The 21,184-nt window shown below is 41.6% G+C and overlaps 1 protein-coding gene across 2 annotated transcripts in view; it reads right to left on the bottom strand.

Moving 5' to 3' along the window:
• NHS (NHS actin remodeling regulator) overlaps positions 1-21,184 on the bottom strand; it is a 345,687-nt gene that overhangs the window by 40,015 nt on the left and 284,488 nt on the right. For both annotated transcript variants that reach the window (XM_055337849.1, XM_055337850.1), the window contains exons 2-3: positions 12,661-12,813; positions 7,708-7,841 (exon numbers count right to left, since the gene is read on the bottom strand). In XM_055337849.1, the coding sequence (XP_055193824.1) occupies positions 7,708-7,841; positions 12,661-12,813 (287 nt within the window). The remainder of the gene's footprint in view (positions 1-7,707; positions 7,842-12,660; positions 12,814-21,184) is intronic.

Genomic DNA, 21,184 nt, shown 5'->3' with positions numbered 1-21,184 from the left:
AAAAAACATTTTTTAAAAGAAGAGGAAAAGAAGAAAAACAAAACAAAACAAAACAAAAAACCAGGGGGATCCCTGGGTGGCTCAGCGGTTTGGCGCCTGCCTTTGGCACAGAGCATGATCCTGGGGTCCCAGGATTGAGTCCCACATCGGGCTCCCTGCATGGAGCCTGCTTCTCCCTCTGCCTGTGTCACTGTCTCTGTCTCTCTCTGTGTGTGTCTCTCATGAATAAATAAAATCTTTAAAAAAATTAAAAAAAAACAAGACAAATTTAAAAAAATAAAATATTTTTTCAATTAAAAACAAAAATATGGCTTATTTTCTGTGCCCCAACACCACAGAGTAGTTGTGGGCTATTGTGGGCTTATGGATCCTAGGCTAGCTGAGTTTGTACGATCACTGTGAGCCAACCCCTCTTCTGGTCTGGGCTTTTATGGTGAAGGGGGAGGGGGGAGAGAATCCCAGCTGTTATTCTGCCATTTTAAACTATGGCTTTTTTTCTGGGTCCCATTGTGACCAGGGTTGGTGTGGTCTTGCAGACCCTGGGCTTGCTGAGATCAAAAGCTCCTGGTGATGACCAAACCTGCCAGTTATGGCATCCAGACCCACCACTTACTGCATCTGGATTCTGTTCCTTTCTGGGCTTTTAAAGTAGAGGTAAAGAGAATGTTCCCTTTCTCTACTTAGCCCTTTACAGCTACTTCCCTTTACAGCTACTTAGCCATTTTAAACTTGGCTTTTTTTCCTGTGCTTCAGCACAGCTGAGGCTGGTGTGGGCTTGTGGACCCTTAGCTTGCTGAAGTTGCAAGCTCCCTGTGAGGGCCAGATCCGGCCGTTATGGAATGTGGACCCTGTTCCATTTTAGGCTTTTAACGTGGTGTGAGAACATAAACTGTGTAGTTCTCCAATCCCCTGACTTGGAGAACATTCCTACAGCTCCTCCACTACTTGGCAGAGTTCTAGTGTTGTGTCTTTTTTATGCTAGTTGCTCTTTAAAACTGTGGCTTTTTTTCTGTGCCCAAAGACAGAGGGATCTGTTCCGAGTTCCTCAGTACTATCCATCCCCACTGCTTTTCACAGTGTGGGTACAGGGGTCCCCTTTGTTACCGTGACTCTGTCTTGCTGTTCTCTCCATCTTTGATTGTTCAGAAGCTGTTCAGTCAGCCCTCAGTTCTTCAGGAGGAATTGTTCTATTAATAGGTATAATTCACTGTGTTCTATGCAGGAGGTCAGTTCAGGGCCTTCCTACATTGATTGCCATCTTGTGCTGGAACCTTGGGCTTTGCCTTTTTCACTTTAAGAATATGTCCTGGAAATCACTACTTACTAGTTCAGAAAGATCTTCCTCATTTGTTTTACCACTGCATAGTACTCCATTGTGTGGGTGTCCCATAGTTCATTCTGCCAGTACAGGTACAGGTGCCACAGATCAGCATCTTCATCTCTATATAGGCTTCCTGGTTCTTTACAAGATCTTGTGATTTTAAGCAACACTGCAATGATTAATCTTTTTGTATCATTAGACGTATCTGTTTAGTGGGATTACTAGGGTGAAAAGTAAGCATATACGTAGTTTTGTTAGATATCGCCAAATTCCCCTCCAGGTAGGTTGTGCCAAGTTTGCATTCTCACCAGCATTGTTTGTGAGTGACTGTTTCCCCCCAGTTTCACCAATAGATTATGTTGTCACATTAATTTTTGCCAATCAGGTCATAAATGATTCCTCAGTGTTGTTTGCATTTCTCTAATTATGAGTAAGTTTGAACAGTTTTTCTTAAGTTTAAGCAACATTTTTATGCATTTATTGGATGGTCTATTCAATGCTTTTCTCCATTTTTCTACCAGGTTTTTGTTCTTTTCTTTATCTCTCAATTTTGAAGAGGTATTTATCTACTAGTGATATTAGTCCTTTGTCCATGGTACATATTGCACATATTTTCTCCCAATTTTTGAAAAATTTGGGCATGCAAAATATTTACTGTTCAGATTTATCAATCTTTTCTTTTCTGCCTTTGTATTATGTGTCAGAGTTAGAAAGCCTTTTCACAGTCTGAGGTTAAAGAATAATTCACCCCTATTTCCCTCTAGTACATTTGTATGTTTCATTTTTTATGTTTAGGTCTCTGATCCATTAGGAGCTTAATCTCGTGCTTGGTGTGAGGTATGGATCTAATTACATAGTTCTCAACCAGGAGCAATTTTGTCTCCCTAGGGGACATTTGGCAGTGTCTGGAGACATTTTGAGTTGTCAAAACTACAGGGAAGAGTGCTCCTGGCATCTCTTGGATAGGGGCCAAGCATACTGCTAAACATCACATAGTGCCCAGGACAGCCCCCACAGCAAAGAATTATCTGACTCAAAATATCAATAATGCCGAGGTTGAGAAACTCTGATGAAATGTTTTCTTTTACCAAGTGGCTACCCAGTTGTTCCAGCATCATTTTAAAAACTCCCATCTTTCGCCTCAGTGTTTTGGGATACTGCCTTTATCGTAGATTATGTTTTCATATATATTCAGGTTGATTTCTGGACTTTGTATTCTTTCCTACTGTTATATTTTTATTTTTATTTTTTTCTACCGGTATATTTTTCTATTCATATATTAGTACCACACTAATGTAATCATAAAGGCTTTAAAGATATTTTAGTGCCCAGTAGAGTTACTTATCCCTTATTGGTTTCCTTTGTCACTGTTTTCCTGGCTATTCTTGTATGTTTGTTTTCCATAAGAACGTTAGTATCAATGGGTCTAACTCCTTTTAAAAGAAAGCTTATTGGTATTTTTAGTGAGATTGTGTTAAATTTATAAATTAGCTTAGAACTGATCTGCTTATAATGCTGAATCATTCTTTCTAAGAATAGGGGACATCCTTCCATTTGAGAAAGTCTAATTTTGTGTTTTTTAGTAATGCTTTATAGTTTTTCCCATACAGGCTTTGCACATTTCTGGTAAATTAATTTCTATGTATTTAATCTTCTTTGTTATTGCTGTAAATGGAGTTTTCTCTACTATTAGGTCTTTTAACTGGCTATCATTTGTGTAAATGAAGGGTATTGATTTTTGTGTGTTTGTATCCTGCTACCTTACTGAATTCTTTTAGTGTTTGAGTTAGTTTTATCATTGATTCTTTACCAGGAAAATCCTATAGTATCATATCATCTGCAACTAGACATAGCTTTACTTCTTATCAACTCTTATGCCTGTAATTGATTTATTTTGTCCAACTGCATTGATTAATCTTTCTAGTATAATGTTAATTAGTAGCAGAGATAGTGAACATCTTTGCCTTGTTCCTGATTTTCATGGAAATGCCTCTAGTGTTTCCCCATCAAGAGACTGGCTTTAGGACTAAGGTATATATATTTAATTGTGTTAATGAAGTACCACTCAGTTCTTATTTTCTCGTCTTTTTATAAAGAATAGGTGTTGAATTTTGTAAGGTCTCTCTAGCATCTATAATCATATGGGGTTTTTTCCTTTAGATCAATTAATATGGTATATGACACCAATAGATTTCTTAATATTGAACCAACCTTCCATTCTTAGAATAAATCACATTTAGTCATGGTATGGTAATTTATTAATGTGGTAAACTGTTTGCTAACATTTAATTTATTTCCACATTAATAATCTGAATGATACTGGTCTATAGTTCCCTCCCCCTCTATTCCTTCTATTCTGTACCTTCATAAAATCTTCATAAAAGAAATGGAGAAGTTCTACTTTATTTTCAATATTCTGAAACTATTTATAGATTATTGGAATTATCTGGACTTGGAAGGTTTAGTAGAATTCCTCTGGAAAACCATCTGGGCCTGAGATCATCTCCTTTGCTACCCTTGAAGGAGGAGGATTCCCAGATGGGCTTTAAAATTGTGAGATAAACCTTGAATTTTCAGCTGACAGTGGGTTTTAAGTTAAATTGGCTGGTGAGTTTCCTTTGCGTTCCTTTTGGAGAACTTCTGATTTAAATTACATGTCAAGAAACTAAGCATCCTCTTCATCCTCTTTCCACTTGGAAGAGCTATGAGGCTACCTTGGAGCCATCACCAGATATAAACAGAGGACACTGTTCCTCTTGAAAATTTAAAATATTCCAATGCACCCTTAGGATTTCACTACAGTGCCCTGGAGAACCTCATCACACAGCTTAGGAACCACAGGTATATACCCTCACAGCCTTTTTTACTATGCATGTATGTATATATACACTCCTAGATATTTTTGAGCTCATACCATACACAATTTTATACCCTATTTAAAAATCTCTGATAAAATATATACATTTTCCATGTCATTGAATATTCTTTTATAACACTCTTTTTGATATTATAGTCTATCCTATGAATATATCAGAAGTTATTAAGTACCTACTTTTGGATATTTAAGATATTTGTAACTATTTTTCCTGTTCTAAACAGTACTTTGATGAATATCCCAGTGAATAAATCTTAGCATTGTCTTAGGATAAATTCCTAGACATAGAATTGCTAGATCAAAGTGTATGAATATCTTAAAGGGTTTTTTTGGTAAAGATTTTATTTTTTTAAGTAATCTCTACACGCAATGTGAGGCTTAAACCCACAGCTCCAAGATTGAGAGACTCATGCTCCACTGACGAGCCAGCCAGGCGCCCTGTCTTATAGGTTTTTTTTTTTTTTGCCACTTTTATTTATTTTTTTACTGAAGTATAATTAAGACACAGTGTTACATTAGTTTCAAGTGTACAACAGTGATGTGTCAAATCATTATGCTATGCTCACCAAAAGTGTAGCTACCATCTGTCACCATACAACACTATTACAATACCATTGGCTATATTCCCTATGCTGCAGCTTTTATCCCCATGACTTACTCATTCCATAATGAATGGAAGCTTTTACCTCCCACTGCCCTTCACCCATTTTGCCCATCTTCCCTTTCCCTCCCCTCTGACAACCATCAGTTTGTTTATGGATCTGTTTCTGCTTCTGTTTGTTCATTTGTTTTGGTTTTTAAAGTGAAATCATATGGTGTTTGACTTATTTCACTTAGCATAATATAATCTCTTATACTTTGATAAATATTGGGAAATTGCCCTCTAAAAGAGTGTAACAACTTATACTTCCTCCAATCTTATATGGGAGTATATGTTATAGGCTTTTCATTTGATGGTTAAAGAGTTTGATTATAAGTGATTATGAATATAGATTGAGATATTTGTGTGTTTTAGGCACTATACTGGGCACTATTTCATACACATACAATTTAATTATATTTACATAACACTGTATTAAATCTTAACAACCCTGTAAAATTGACGTTATTATCCCCATTTTACAGATGAAGAAACTGGGACTCAACTTTTTCAAAATCACACAACCAAAAAAAATGTAGAGCTGGGATTTAAACCTAGTTAGACTCATAATCTTAGTACTGGATCACTGATAATTCATGAAATTGATTGGCTATTAACAATGATCATGATGATGTCTAATACATGTTGAGTGCTTATTATGCATTAGGTACTATTTATATGTATTAACACATTCAGTCTTTGTTTCAAATTTATAATGTACTATTATCCCTGAGACACTGAAATGATTAACTTGTTCAGGGTCATACAGCTAATAAATGGTAGAGCTGGTATTCAAATCCAGGCAGTTTGATTTCACAGTCTGTACCATTAATGACCAAACTACAGTATAACAGTTTGCAGAGTTGTGGAAGACTGTGTATCAGAATCTCATTATGAATGCTTTTTTCTATTGCTAAGAAAATGTCCAGCAATTTGGCGGCAAATTTCCTGTCCCTATAATTGCAGCCTTTTCTCTTGCAGCAATATACAGCCCTTGTAAGCTTGGTGCATAGAACTGTGTTCTAAAAAAAAAAAAAAAGAACTGTGTTCTATTCTGAGTCACTTCCAGGTCCAAGGGATATAACTTGAATGGGAAAATCTTCCAGTGAAATTGGTGACCCAAACTCAATTAAATAAATGAAACAGTATTTCTAAGTAATTGGGGAGATTTTAAGTATTATCATTTAAGATCACTTTCTGGTTTACATAAGTATGATCTAGACTCCTCCTCTTATTGACATTTGTTGGGTAAATGAAGGAACACCCTCATTGTTATTCATTATTTTAGGCTTTTTCCTGTAGCCTACTTTGGTATTTAGATGTTATTAAAAATTATGATGATTATGACAAATGGTGATATTTTTATGTCATTTCTGTAAATGCTCAACATTATTCTCTCCCACCTACCCTCCTGAAAAAACAACTTAATGAACCACAAAACATGTTATAATGAATGGAAAAATATTTTTAGCATTTTTATGCAGAAAATGCCTCATTAAAAGCAAATGCTTTAGCAAGCAGATTTGAGATTAATAAGAACTTTTGTCAAGCAGGGGCTTTTACAACAAATCACTAGCATGTGTAAGTGCTCTATATAAAGACCTATAAAGCCCTAAGAGTCTCTCACCTTCCTTTCTTATCCCTGGGCTGCACTGCAGCAGTGTAGTTGAGTGTGACATAGCACTGAGTAGACTCGATGAGCCTGAAGGACATGGAGCCTACCATGCAGCCACAAGTAGGAAAAATATCTGTGTATTGTTCAGTGTCATTCACTGTTTTGTCTGGATATGTATAGTTCTAACGCAGATTCATTTAGATGAAGCCTGTTCTCAGCTGGATGTTTGGCATCATGCAGTCCAAATATTTTGCATCTATTTTGTGTATTGTAAAAGCCATAACGGTGCAGGGTTTATTACTATACATACAAACTTAATTTCAAGAAAAACCTCAACTTGGACCCACACTTGTAACTTCTTTAGACTTTGGGCCTCAAACTGTAATGACAAGGGATCCAGCCATACCAGCAGCCATATAGGCTGATTTGGTCACAGAAGTCATAGCCCCTCACTTGAGCGATGCCCTCCTCAGAGGTACAAAGTGCTCACCTATCCCCACCAAGGCTTTACAAAGCACACTTGTGGTGATGGTGTTTGTAGGTGTTCCAAGCTAGGCTTAGCTTCATCTGTAATTCATACATGGGGCTTGGGCTGTTATAGCCACATCCACCCAGGGAAAGCTGAAATCAGCAGCAGTGATGAAGACACACCGATAACTGCTTACCCTGCAGAACTAGCCTCCCTTATTGAATAGGGAAGCATAAGATAATGACATCGCCCATCTTCAAATGGTGATTTTCTCATCCCCACCAAGTCATCTACACTATCACCTGACCAGTTACAGTTAACATTAATTGAGGTCTTACTCTGTGCCAGGCACCATGTTACATTCTTTCCATGCCTTATCTCTCTTAACTCTCAAGGTTGATGAGCTAGATGCTATTAATATCGCCATATTACAGATGAGGGAACTGAGGACAAAGAAGCAACTTGCCCTAAATATTTCAGCTTATATGCAGAAAAACTAGTATTTGAAGCAAAATATTCCCCTGATTTTAGAGCCCTTGATTATTATTGCCTTGTTCTGCATTGTGCAATCAGGTAACTAAAAAAAAATACTTCTGTAACCCTACTCTATTCCCCAAAAGAGGCATGAATGAAAGAGGAAAAAGAATCCAGTCTTTCTCAAATGCCTATAACTTGCTCTCTTAAGTGGCCTAGCCTCCTCTACTAGGAGGAATGAAATGGATTCCCAAGACCCACTCATGCTTCCTGATGAGCAAGGCCAGGGCTTCTGGCTGGCCACCAAGCTCACCGTTAAGAAGTGCCGGTCCTTAACTTCACGCCTCCTCTGGCTGTGAGCTGGTGGATAGGCTGGCAGTGGAGGAGCTGCTACAGAAAGGGGGGCAGCGGCTCTCTGCTCCCGGCGATCACTTCGGCTCCGGTGTTCTGGGGGTAGAAAAAGCAATAATACAGAAACATCCTTGGCATTTTCCATTTTTCTTTCCCCCTTGGGAGGGTAAGCAAAAGGCTAGAAAAAGTAAGTTTTTGCTAATCTGGCTCACCTATATACCACATAAGATTTTCAGCATGATTTCAAACTAAACTTCCACTTCACATTAATATGAAGACAGGCACTTACATTTTAGTGGGTCCATCTCATAATCTTTGTAGAAGATGGCTCACTCTGAGTTTGGAAAAAGCAGTATATTTTCAGCATGCCTCATTTCAAAACTACATGAGCCCCCCCCCTCAAAGTCCAGAACAATGCTGGAAGATTTGCTGCCTTTGATGCTGGAGTGGATGGTAGGCACAGACATGCCAGAACGGCCTGGGGAGTGGCAGGAACAAGTGCTCACAGCCATCCAGGAGGTGACGGGAGTTGGCTCACACTGGCTCACAAGTGCTGACTGCTTTGTGCTGAGGAAGTCAGCAAGCCAGTTTTTAAACTCTTGGTAGCTTGAAAGAGGCCACGGTGGAGGTATTTACATCACAGAAATTAATGAGTGTTATAAATCAGGGCTTTTATTTATCTTTCTATCATATATCCATTTATCTATCTATGTTTTCTTTTCTAGAGAACCAGTGACCGGCACACCATGGCAGCCATCTAAGCTTTGTCATTTGTAACACTCAGAGGGCTTTGAAATCCTAGGCTCCTAGAGAAAGTAAGGGAATCCCAAGGATCAAAGTTGTCTGATTTAGGAATAAAGCTACCCCTGGGGAAAGCCAAGAAGTTTCTATTTGGGGGGATGAAGTGGTCCTGCCTTGGTAACAAGAATCACTCAGACATGAAGAGCACAGTTTAGGAACTGGGTGCCTCCGTGAGCTACAGAGCTCACCCTGCCTAACACACGGGCCAACACTAATGGCTGCCCTGCCTGCAAAATCCAGCCCGCATTCATGCCCAGGGCCTGAGATCTTGTGACACCCCCCCCACACACACACACACAATATGACCAAGATACAAAGTCACTTTACAGGTCCTCTTTGCTAAATTGCCTCCATAGCCAGTGTGTATCAGAAAGACCTTTTGAAATAAATGTCTTCCTTGCCAAAGTGCCTACCTCCAGTGCAACCCTCTTTTTTCTTTGCAAGCAAACATGGGCTTTTCTAAATGGACAGTGTAAGGCAAGAGTTACATTTTAAAATTCCTAATGAGGAGTAGAATACAGGTACACTGGTGAGGAGAAGGTTGGAGGACAGGAGTCAGTAGGGAGACATCAACTTAATTTCCCATTTAGTTGCTCCCTTCCTACACTTTCTTAAATCTCTCTCTTTCATTTGCCCTAGGCTGGGAGGAGGCACACTAGATTAATGGCTCCCTAATAATACTTTTTTCTGGCATTGTAGTAGGGAGAACATTCATCTGTGCAGACTCTTGCTCCTTATTCCTTTAGACCACTGGAACTTAGACCTCAGCCCTGAAACTTGAAAGAAAATATAAAATAAAAATATCTCTTTAGAGCTACTTAGTAATATCTCTCCCTGTCTTACAAACATAAATGATGGTGTCATTTAAAGCTATTATTGGCTCTGAGTATAAAGAATTGCTAAGAAAAAGGGGGAAAAAAGAGGAATCAGATGCTAAATAATTTGAAATCCACTGAGGTGCAACTTGCTCAGGGTAGCCTTTTCTGAAGCTCCATAGCATGATTTAGTGCCTTTCCTCTGAGCATCCATATCACTGTGTTGAAATTACCTGATTACTTGTCTGTTTCCTTCACTAGACAGGCATTCCTTGTGGACAGGGACGAAATATTTGTTATCGCTCTCTGAATCCTAGATTTAGCACAATGCTTGGGCCTCAGTAGGCTTTGTTGAGAGATTTGCTATGGAGCAGATCTTGAAAACAGCCAGTTTCTAGGTTCTGATCTCAGTACCCCCTCCCCCACTCTAGCTTTCTCCTTCTAGCCTCATCTTCAAAAGGAGCACAGCGCCTCTGCCACCACAGCTTTGCTCGTCTGTGCTTCATTAGCCACTCACTCCTGGTGGAAGCCAGGATCTTCCAGCTGTCCAAATAGAGAACCCCCAGGGAAGCTCACTGCGGCATTTGCTGAGCAAGGTCGCTGTCTGGTAGGTATTACACATGACCACCAGATGGCAGAAGTGGTATTCTGATGAATGCACCGCTAAGCTACTGTTTCTTGGACAAGGTTAAAAAAAAAAAGTCGCTTTCTAATTTTAATTCCACACTGCATGTTTTTAATTCTATGATGCCTATAACTCCTGTTTATGGCTCTCTGCAGTGCTATTAAAACTACTACACCCAAGATTTGCTGTTAAGACAACCTCAAAGAAAGCCAGTCTATGGATGACAACATGCAGCTCCACAGTCTTCCTTCCCAAACCCCAGGAGGCCTTATATCCCTCTCTCAGCCCCCAGGAGGAAGTTCTGAGAAAATTGATATTGGCACTTGCTGTTCCTCAGTTCTGTCATTAAGTCCAAACCCGACAACACAGTGAAATGTGATAGCTTACAAGCAGCTTAATATTATCTGGTTGAATCTGGAAAAATCTAATCAGGGATGACTTATGAATAATAATAAAGGGATAAAAATAATTATGTCTAAAGGGCTCACGTAACTCAAGCTTTCTGATGATGGGATCAGAGAAGGTATTTAGTGAGAATGATCAAATTCCTCTGTCATCATTCTATGCCCTCAATGCTCAACCAGTTTTCTACAGAATTTGATTTACTTACACATACATTCATTGAGGACCTACTCTATGTCAGGTTCATGTTAAGTGATTTGAATAAAAAAATTAATAATACATCATCCTAGCTCTTGAGTTGCTCATGGATTAATGGTAGAAGACAGGCCTACAAGAGGTTAGTGATGATATCAGCTTATAAGTGGCACGACTGTGAGGATGCAAAAGACATTATTATGGGAACAGTGCCTAATCGAGGCTGCAAAGGAATGGTGAATATATTAAGATTTCCAGAAGGTACTTGCACTAAAAATTTGGTAAAGAAGGACTTTTTAACTAACTATAAGATCGAAGTGACTCAATTTATTTTATTTTATTTTTTGTCATTTTTTAAAAGATTTTATTTATTTATTCATGAGAGACACACACAGAGAGAGAGGCAGAGACACAGGCAGAGGGAGAAGCAGGCTCCATGCAGGGAGCCTGACGTGGGACTCGATCCCAGGTCTCCAGGATCACGCCCTAGGCTGAAGGCGGCACTAAACCGCTGGAGCCACCGGGGCTGCCCAAAGTGACTCAATTTTAAAAAATTGAAGTGAATAGTAAGAATGCCAGAGATATTCTAGAGAATACTGGTCATCAGTCTTTACTACGAGTGTCACAGTATCTGCTACCAATAATCAAGGGGAATTATTTTTTTATTTTTTATTTTTTTGTACATTTTTTATTGGGGTTCGATTTGTCAACATATAGTATAACGCCCAGTGCTCATCTCGTCAAGTGCCCCCCTCAGTCCCTGTCACCCAGTCACCTCATCCCCCTGCCCACCTCCCTTCCACTACCCCTTGTTCATTTCCCAGTTAGGAGTCTCTTGTATTTTGCCACCCTCTCTGATTTTTCCCACTCATTTTCTCTCCTTTCAAGGGGAATTTTTAGAAGCACTTGCATTAGGGATATTAGTAGGTTAATTCTTTCATTAAAGGGGGAAAAGACTAGGGATATGGGGAAAGGGAGAAGCCATAAACATATGGAAGAAAATAAGCTGAAAACAAATGTGTCCTTTCTCCATCCTCACAGTGATGTTAAGATGTTTTATTTGAATTGTAATACCTTTGGAAAATACCCTTCCTTAAAGGAGCACAGGGGATTCAGAACAAAGACACTGAATGTACAGATACTATCTGTCTCTACAGCAAAAATCTAAAGGCCAAAAAAGCTGGCGTGCCAACTTCTGATACCCAACTTAGGGGGCTCTAAAAGGGTGATGCCAGTTTTTAATCTCCTTGTCCTAACTACAATGGTTTTAAGTCACTGAAAAGTAAGAGAAGGCTGTTATCTTCTACCTTGCCTGCTGTATGCCGATCTCTGGCTTTCTCAGGACTGTGAGAGAAAGAGAAATAGAAATATTTATTTTCCTAGGACACAGTGTATGGTGAGGAGGAAAAAAGCTCTGGCTGAAGGTCTGGAGGCCTGGATCTGGGTCTTGGCACTCCACCTAATGGCCTGCCTGTTACCCTGAGCAAGTTTTCTGACCTCTCTAGGCCTCCAAGTGCTCTGCTATAGAATGGACCAGACCACTGGTTCTCAACAGGAGCACATCCCCTGAGGGAAGTTCTGGTTGTCTTCTAGTGTAGTCATTCCTAGGCATTTGTATATTACAAATATTATAGATCATTTTCCTTTTAAATTCTCATATTTATTTTTTTTAAATTTTTATTTACTCATGATAGTCACAGAGAGAGAGAGAGAGAGAGAGAGAGAGAGAGGCAGAGACACAGGCAGAGGGAGAAGCAGGCTCCATGCACCGGGAGCCCGATGTGGGACCCGATCCCGGGTCTCCAGGATCGCGCCCCGGGCCAAAGACAGGCGCCAAACCGCTGCGCCACCCAGGGATCCCTAAATTCTCATATTTAGACTATGGTGCTATTTCTATTATGTGTATAAACAGGTATATTACCCATGAATTTCATTTCAGTGTGAAAAAGGGAGCATTTTAAAGTACTTGCTATAACAACAGGAGGTGTTGGAACCAATGGGATGGAGAACAGCCCCTAGATGGGACAGGCTCTGAGTTCTCTCCCTGAAAAGCCCCCCCAAGCCCATGATCAGTTACCTCTGCGCAGGGCTTGCAGGCTCTGCCGGGCATGGCGATGCAGTTCCTCCACGCAGGGTGGCCTTGTGGCTGGGAGGAAGATGTTTCTCTGCTGGTGCCATGGTGCACGGTAGTATACACTCAGCTTACTCTCAATGTCCAGGTTGGATACAGCTGCAAGACAAAGATAGAAATGGGGCATTATACATCACAAGCTTTAAACTGTGCATCTGGCAGACCCTGGGGTGGGGAACAGGGCTGGAGGCCGGGTGGAGTGCAAGTCCAGAGAGCTGCATTCACAGTAAGAACGCACTCAAGGCTGGAGAAAGAGGGTTTGTAGCTTATGGTATGGAAAGAGACAGCCTTTGCCCCCAAGCTAAGGGATGGGAGACCCCAGGACACCAACCATCTGCTTGTGACCAGCTTTCTTTCAACACCTCTTTGTACTCTGTGACACATTCGCGCATCAACCTGGACAGACTCTTGGCCATCCACGCTTGGGAGTGGGACTGGAGAGGGGGAGTGGTCCTGCCTTCCAGGAATGCAGAGAAAAGCCTTGACTGTGAGTCAAAAAGGTCACCCTAATTCCAGTCTTTTGGCCACAGAACCTCAGAATTATAGTTCTGCACACCTGCTCCTGATGCCCACCTGAACTTTGCAACTCCCGTACTCTGCTTTCTGTCTCCTCTAACCCCTGGCCCCCAACCCTTACTATTTCACCTTATCCTGCCCTCCAACCTGCCAACTCCATAGCCTGCCATCTTTCGAAGCATTGCTCAGTTTCCTTAGTTTCATCTGGGGAAGAGGACAAGCACTGAAGAACCCATTACAGGGGTACTGGGTGTTAAGTGAGGAAACCACAGACAGTGCAGGTGAGGAGAAGGGTACTGTCCTTGCAATGCATCCAAGACATCAGGGAAAGAGGCCTCGTTCCCCAAAACACACCCTCGGTCTTCATGTACATACTGAGCCTAGGATGGGGATCACCTATGAGTGATCCTCAGATAAATTTATCTTCAGATGAATTCTCATGGGAGGAGCTGGTCCTAGGCAGGAAGATTCTGGTTACGAAATTACTACACAGAGGAACACTTGGGCAGCTTGCCAGCCTCAGGAATGGTAAGAACTGGCCCAGAGTGCTTTACCTGCCAGACCTGCTATCCCAAACAGACCCCTGCTCCTCCCAGTCTCATTGTCTCCTTCTGCTTCTTTCCTTCTTTTCCCAAGTGGATGATTTGAGCATATTCTGCCCAACAGCTTATTCCTGTACCCCAAAGAGTCTTGGTTCTTCTCCAATCCTTTTCTTTTTTGAAGTCTGGTTTACCATTTCACTTTGGGAAGCCTTACACAGAACAAGCTACTCCACAGATAAAGCATAAAGACAAACGGAAAAGGAGGGAAGATACTTTTGTAGAAAGGAAATAGAAGAGGGATCCCTGGGTGGCGCAGCGGTTTGGCGCCTGCCTTTGGCCCAGGGCGCGATCCTGGAGACCCGGGATCGAATCCCACGTCGGGCTCCCGGTGCATGGAGCCTGCTTCTCCCTCTGCCTGTGTCTCTGCCTCTCTCTGTGTGTGTGTGTGTGACTATCATAAATAAATAAAAAAAATTTAAAAAAAAAGAAAGGAAATAGAAGAAAACTGGGGAAGATGCAATCTTTTGATAATTAATCCTCTCTCCTACTAGCCAGTAGTGTATTTATGGCAATTAGTTTTGGTTTTCTTTTCTTTAATTTTTCTTTTATTTTTTGAGAGAGAGAGAACGAGCATGTGTGCTAGTGGAGTTGTGGAGAGGGGGACAAAGGAAGGAGAATATCTTACACAGGCTCTATGCTCAGTACAGAGCCCAACACAGGGCTTGAGCCACAACCCTAAGAGCATGACCTGACCCAAAATCAAGAGTTGGACACTTAACCGACTGAGCCACCCAAGTATCCCTTGGTTTTGTTTTCTAATGCAGTCTTCAGTAGTCTTTCTTTTTCTAGAATAATGCATCAAAATCACAAGGACCACCAATAGAAACAGACATGTTTCCAAAGATGCTAAAGAAATATAACATGTACAGGGTCAAGGGAACAGTGCCATACCTATAAAACAGTGCCATGCAACAGAAATTTCTGGGATGATGAAATGCTCTATTAGCTGTGCCATCCAGTGTGGTAGCCACTAGCCACATTGGCTATTAAACAATTTTAATTTTTAATTTTTTAAAAATTTAAGTTTAAATAGCTATAAGTAGCTATTCCTTTGGACAATCATGATTATCATGAATACTCTTATATTCTATTACCTTCAGCTACAAAGGAGATTACTCCCTTTGACCTAGATTTTTTTCTTCTTTGGTGTTTAATATCTAAGAAGAATTCAGGCCCAAGGGTTAGATCCCAGGATTATCTTCCTGGATAGGGGACAGTATTTTTAGGGCAGAGTTCTATGGGGCCAAACATAAAGGCAGCAACTTTTCTTCCTTGAGTTACTCTATAACCTTAGCCCTTTCCTTGGAAACCATAAGTGCTTGGTGAACTAGTCAGGGGTCACTGAGTTCTGGGGACAAGAAAACCTAGGAGGAATCACTAAGAGAGAAATCAGTCTCTTTAGGCCTAACATGAGGCGTGGGAGGCCTTGAGGTAGAAAGGGCCAGGCCATATCTAGATCAGAGCCTCCCTTCTCTCCTGAGTCAAGTAGTGAAGATTGCTAAGACAGAGGCTTTGTTTAGCTATCCTCAGAGGAATGCTCTGGTTCAGTGACCAAGACTAAAAAATCAGCCCCTGCCTGGCTGCCGAGGTCAACTGCCATCTAACAGGGCAAAAGTCATTATCAAACTTAGCAGAGGTGGGTGGGAATTCATGTGCTAGTGACAGCTGGGAGAAGGTACTGAATAGAGAGCTTGCCTGGGGAAAAGAAGAGGCCAAGAAGTTGGGCAGTTCCAGGAGCAGAGGGTCTCCTGAGCACCTCCTCTCCTGGGCCTATCCCTTCAGGAAAGAAAGAACCAGGGTTCAGGGCTGAGCCCAGGTGACTTGGGGATAGACTAGAAGACTTTTATAGTCCCTCGTTCCCACAGCACCAATGACCAGAACTTTAGGATGTTAACTTTTGATAGCTCCTCAGAAACCAGGTCAAGTGGCCATGGTTCCTTAATCTTAGTATGGGGAAGAGATGAGCTCCTGCTATTTATCTCAGTGTTCATCTGAAGAAACAACTCATCAGAAGTGCTTGTCAAAAACACAGATGACTGGGCTCCAGCCTAGACTTCCTGAACCAGAATTTCCTACAGAGGCCCTAATAATCTATATATTTGAAAAGTGCCCTCAGATTATTTTTTATCATGAGGTATCTGTGAGAAACAGAAAGTGTTATCTCATGGTGCCCTGGAATCTTATGTGAATGAAGGGAGATGGGCAACATGATGGGCAGTGGGATGAAACTGCCAAAAATGGAAACATCTATCCACAACCTGGAATGTTTTTCAAATAGCTCTTATGTCCTAGGCACAGTGCTGCCATGTAACGCAGAACAAAACACACAGGAATTCTTGCCCTCCTGGGGTGTATGTTCTCTGGTTCTGTGCAAAATGGTTTCGATGGGATTGTGCCTGGAAGCAGTAGGTTGGGAGAAGAGTCCTCTGGCTGACTCCTATGTTCTACTATTAGATCACTCACATTGTCTAAGACCTCTACACTTCTAAAGGCCCTATCACCAAAAAGATCAGTCTCCACTCCTCCATCTCCACCTTTCTACAATAGGTAACCCCAAGTTAAAGCATACATTAGCAATCATAAAATAAGTGTAAAGAAGTTCTGTAAAATTCTTTCTTCATTATCAAATATTAAGTTATTTGAAAAAAAGCATTATTTGATACCACTGCTTTGCTAATGCCCTAAAGACATTCTTACTGTGCCTACTGGGCAAGCCAGTGCTGAGTTTCTGGGCTGCAAAACTCTGCCTGCTGCTCATGACTGTGGATTCGCAGATGCAAAGACTAACACAGGAGTTCCAGCACAGGCAGCCAAGTCATGGTTCCTGGGAAGAACCAGCTCTCTCAGTGACAGCCTCAGGACTAGGAATTCTCACCTCTCCCCATCCAGTCTTTTTCTTTATCTGCTGAGAAGCTATAATGGATTTCTGCCATGCATTAGCAGGTGAACATTTCACTCATCAGTTGCCACAATTGCGTTTATCTCTTAGACGGAGAAGGGAAGAAAACTCTTTAATCCTTTTGCTTTCAGTTTTGTCCTTTGGTTACAGAGCATTAACTAGTATTATGTGTCCACTGGAGGCAGACATACAGGCACTAATGCCGCTCTTCCTGGGGAAAACTCCCATTTTCCTTCTTAAAATTTATTCCTTTCTCTAAGTAACAGTTCAACGAAAGCTGAATACACTCATTCATAAATTCATTGCACCACTGCCATTTATTTCAAAGCTGTCCCACATCTTCAGGCTCACCATGCCCCCCTTTCTTCCCTAACAATTACACTGTGGCTCAGCCTTGGAAGCTAGTGGTCTTAGGACTCCCAGTGATGTTTGTTCTCATAAAAATGACACAAAGAGCAGCAATAAGGTTTCTCCTCTGCTTATTTGGATACATCGAGACCCCTGCCCCCATCCTGTGGGAAGCAGAATTCTAGGATAGCCCCCAAGATTCCTGTCCTCTCATGTATGTACCCTGTGAATTACATTGCCTATACTCAGGGTGGTGGGGGACCACACAGGGTACAAACATGAGAAGACAGGCAATGGGGATTTTAAGATCCTTACTCTGTTGACTTTGAGTTAATCAAAAGGGAGATAATTTTGTTGAGTATATCTGGCCTAATCAGCTGAGTTCTTTAAAAAAAAAAGAAACAAGACAAGAAGCAGCAAAGACTTTCTCTTGCTAGCCCTGAAGAAACAGACTGCCACACTGTAGATAAGGCTGAGTGGCAAGTAACGGGGGACAACCTCTAGAACCTGAGGTCCTTAGTCCTACAATTTAAAGGAAATGCATTTTGCCAACAACCACTGAGCTTGGGAGAAGCCCCCAGGGCTCAGATGAGAACTCAGCCCCAACCAAAGCCTTGGTTGTAGCTCGGTGGGACCCTGGGGAGAGGACCCAGTGAAACTGTGTCCAGACCCCAGACCTGCAAGATAATAAATGGGTGGTATTTTAAGCTGCTAAATCTGTGATATGTTGTTATGCAGTAATGAAACATTAATACACCCTCCCACTATTTTACCTGCTTCCCTAGCACCAGTTGCTTGCCTTGTCTAGTACTTGTCTTCTTCCTTTGTTATTGCTCTTCAAAAAAGGGGTAGATAATGGCATGGACTACAATAGGAAATAGGGCTCTATGTCTCATTTTAACCCCTACAGCAGAAAAAAGGTTATTTGTATGTATCATTTCTCCTGTCTAACTATAGGCTCTCAGAGAGAGCTCTGGCCACATGCTAACCTACACATCAGGTGTATTACATTCATGGTATCTTCACACAAGCCAAAGATAAAAGTACTGCTCCCATTTTACAGCTAAGGAAACAGACATCAGAGAAAGTACATCAGTTTCCAAAGTCTCATACACCTGGCCCATGGATGATCTGGGACTAGAAACCATCTCTGTTTGGCTTCCAAGCTGCTGCTGCTCTTTCCCAAACCAATACTCAAATGTTTGCCTAAAGTAAGGCTGATTGGGGGCGGGTGTAGAGTAGGCTGTCTGCCACATAAAAAATATCTAGTGCTTCTCAAAATCAAAATAAAAGATTCAGAACTGCTACTGTCTGCATCATCCATAGGACTGGGTATAGCCAAGAACTGAATGAATCTTTCAGAAAGTACCCAGGAGATTTGTCATATTCCAGAAATACAGACACCATAAACCCAAAATGCTGAAAGAGAAAACCATTATAGGAAATGTCCACAGGGCAGTAGAAAGTCTTTATAGACTGAACTTAGTTCATTCCCCTGTCAAACTCTGGATATAATGGAATTGTCTACATCTTGATTCATAGTGATATATTGAAAGCACAGATCTGGTAACTGGGTTCACCTGAAATGAACTGACTTGGAAGTTGAGGAAAACTGGTGGCTGCCACTCTCCTGAAAAGGCCAGGCCCATTTCTAAGAACAGGAGGAAGCTCATGGTTAGGAACTGTTGTGAAGGGGTAAAAATCAGGGGGGAATTAGAATCTTGCCCTAAGCTTCTCCTGTCCTACCAGGGTTGGTACTTATTAATACTGCCTTCTCTGGGCTGGTCTCATGAACGTCTCACTCCCTTAAAGCTTCATTAGCCCAAAGAGGAATCCAAAATGCTTATCCTTGGCCTGCCTTCCAAGCCTCTGTACCTCAAGTCTCCACCCCTGCCACTGGCTTTCTCCATGGGCTATCCCTTCTTCCTTCCCTCAGGCTTTCCAGAATTTAAAAGGAGTAAGGTGGCAGCTGAAATCAATGTCTGAATGCTATTGTGTAGTGAAAATTTCAGAAAGATGTGCAAACGGATTCAGAAATGGAATTGGCTTTTGGATTTTTAAATGTTCTTAGAGTGCCCACAGGTCAGACTACCCACATCCACCTAACTAACCTTCCTTCCTTCCCTTCTATCCATCACACCCACCCCATGACAAGGATTCCTTGCAAGGAACACATCTCTCCACAAACCCTCCATTCTGATGCCCTGTGACAGAAAGCAGCAGGGAATGTGTTAGCACATTAATACATTAATGAGCATCTGAAAGAGTCAGTGTCACAGATATGTCACCAGTTTGTCCCCCAGGTCCCTGCTATGCTGAAGCCAATCCTCAGCCATCATCAGCTCGGTAAGCAAAACAAAAATCTACTCAGGGCCTTTCTTGCAGCTGCCTGAGCTCTCAGATCTGTTCAGAAGGTAGGGAGGGTTGGGATTTCACCTAGTGCAACCATTCATTCCTGTCTGCCCTTTCTTCCTTAGTAACCAGCCCCTTGCCCACTCTGCTTGGCAGTGTGGAGGAGGGAGCAGGATAAGGAGCACCAAGGCTCTTGCCACTTGTAGAGCAGCCTGATCCAAGAGCCAGGTTCCCGGTCTGTCCCTGATGGACTGCCTTTTCTGTAAAGCCACAATAATTCAGACTTGTTCACCCCTGTGAACAAAGCATCCAACGTGGACCCCTCAGCATCAGAAAAATCTAGGTTTTCTGGTAAGTTCCAGCATCCTGAAACATTCCAGCACCCACAGCACAGAACATGTCTGTGTATTTATTTATACGCTAAAAGGATCTAGAGTGATTTTTTTTCCCTTAGAGATATTGTCCCAACTTCTAAAACAAAACAATCCTTCATATTAGGAGTACTGTTAATTATTGCTACTACTGTTGTTGCTGTCTTCATGTCTGACATCCCATGGAAAGATCACTAGAGGCATTGGTTCTACTTGCAGTTCGGTACCCTCGTTCAAGTCATGGAAACTTCCCAGGATCCAGTTCCTCATCTTTACAAATGAGGGTTTGGACTCTTTACAACTGAGTCCTGTCCTGCTCTGTTTATGCTTCTGTTTTCTGCCAGTCATCAGAGTAAGTGAGGTTGCATCATCCATCCAGAAGGACTCTGCATTCAAGCAATGGCAGGATGCTAAGACCCTGAACTCTGGGCCAGAAAGATGGCGGTTTATCACAGTAGCAGTGGATCCAGAACAAATGACTAAACTCTTTGGGCCTCTGTGCCCTCCTCTGTGAAGTGGGGATCTTAGAGCCTTGCCTTCTTGGAGTGGCTCTGAGAGTGCAGTGAAATGATAATGCCCTTGCCATGTCCCTGCTCACTACATATAGTTCCATTTCCTGTACTGGCAACAAAAGAAGACCAAGAGGCCATGATTGGGGTCACAGTTCAAAAGAGGAAAAAGTCTGGAGCTCACGAAGTTTCTTGTTTCTTTATTTGCCTGTCTTGCTGAGTGAAGTATAAACAAAGATGAGGCCACTAGAGATCATTCTTTGGGGCAGAGCCCTTACAATCTGGAAACTAGAAAGAAGGCTGCCCACAACCTGAGCCTGTGGTCTCTCTGACAGGTTGCATGTCCCCAGTGTCTGGTACTGGTTTACTGGGGCAGCATTCAGTGTAATGACTTGGAGATGCTAATTGTCCACATTGCTTTCAGAGCTGCAGCACTATACATTCTCGGAAGCGGTTTATAATTTACGTGTTTATCTTTAGGTCACTCTGCTCCCATGTTCTACACTGTGCACTTCCTCCAGAATGTAAGCACATAGCCATCTGTTCCAGCTCAGCTATTGTTTTAAGAAAATTCCTTTAGGCATCTAACGGAGTCATTGAATTCTACTGCTGGAAGGGACCTCGGGAATTATGGAGTTTTGTGTTTTTTCAGACCATAGGGCATGACCTATTAGTGGACCATGAAATCCATTCAGCAGGTCAAGACTAGTATTTTTTAAACAACGAAATAGAATACAGTAGAATAGAAAATACCAAAATGCATTGCATGTAGTAAGTATTGTTTTGTGAAGCTATTGTTTCTGTCACATGTGTGTGCATGCTAGTAAAAAATGTGTTTCTGGCTCTGGATAGCAGTCAACACACTGAAAGCTA

Source organism: Nyctereutes procyonoides, unplaced genomic scaffold (genome assembly GCF_905146905.1).
Source record: "Nyctereutes procyonoides isolate TBG_1078 unplaced genomic scaffold, NYPRO_anot_genome, whole genome shotgun sequence".
NCBI classification, from domain to species: domain Eukaryota; kingdom Metazoa; phylum Chordata; class Mammalia; order Carnivora; family Canidae; genus Nyctereutes; species Nyctereutes procyonoides.
Note: the sequence above shows the minus strand (reverse complement) of the source record. Positions and strands in the feature narration are given on the sequence as shown.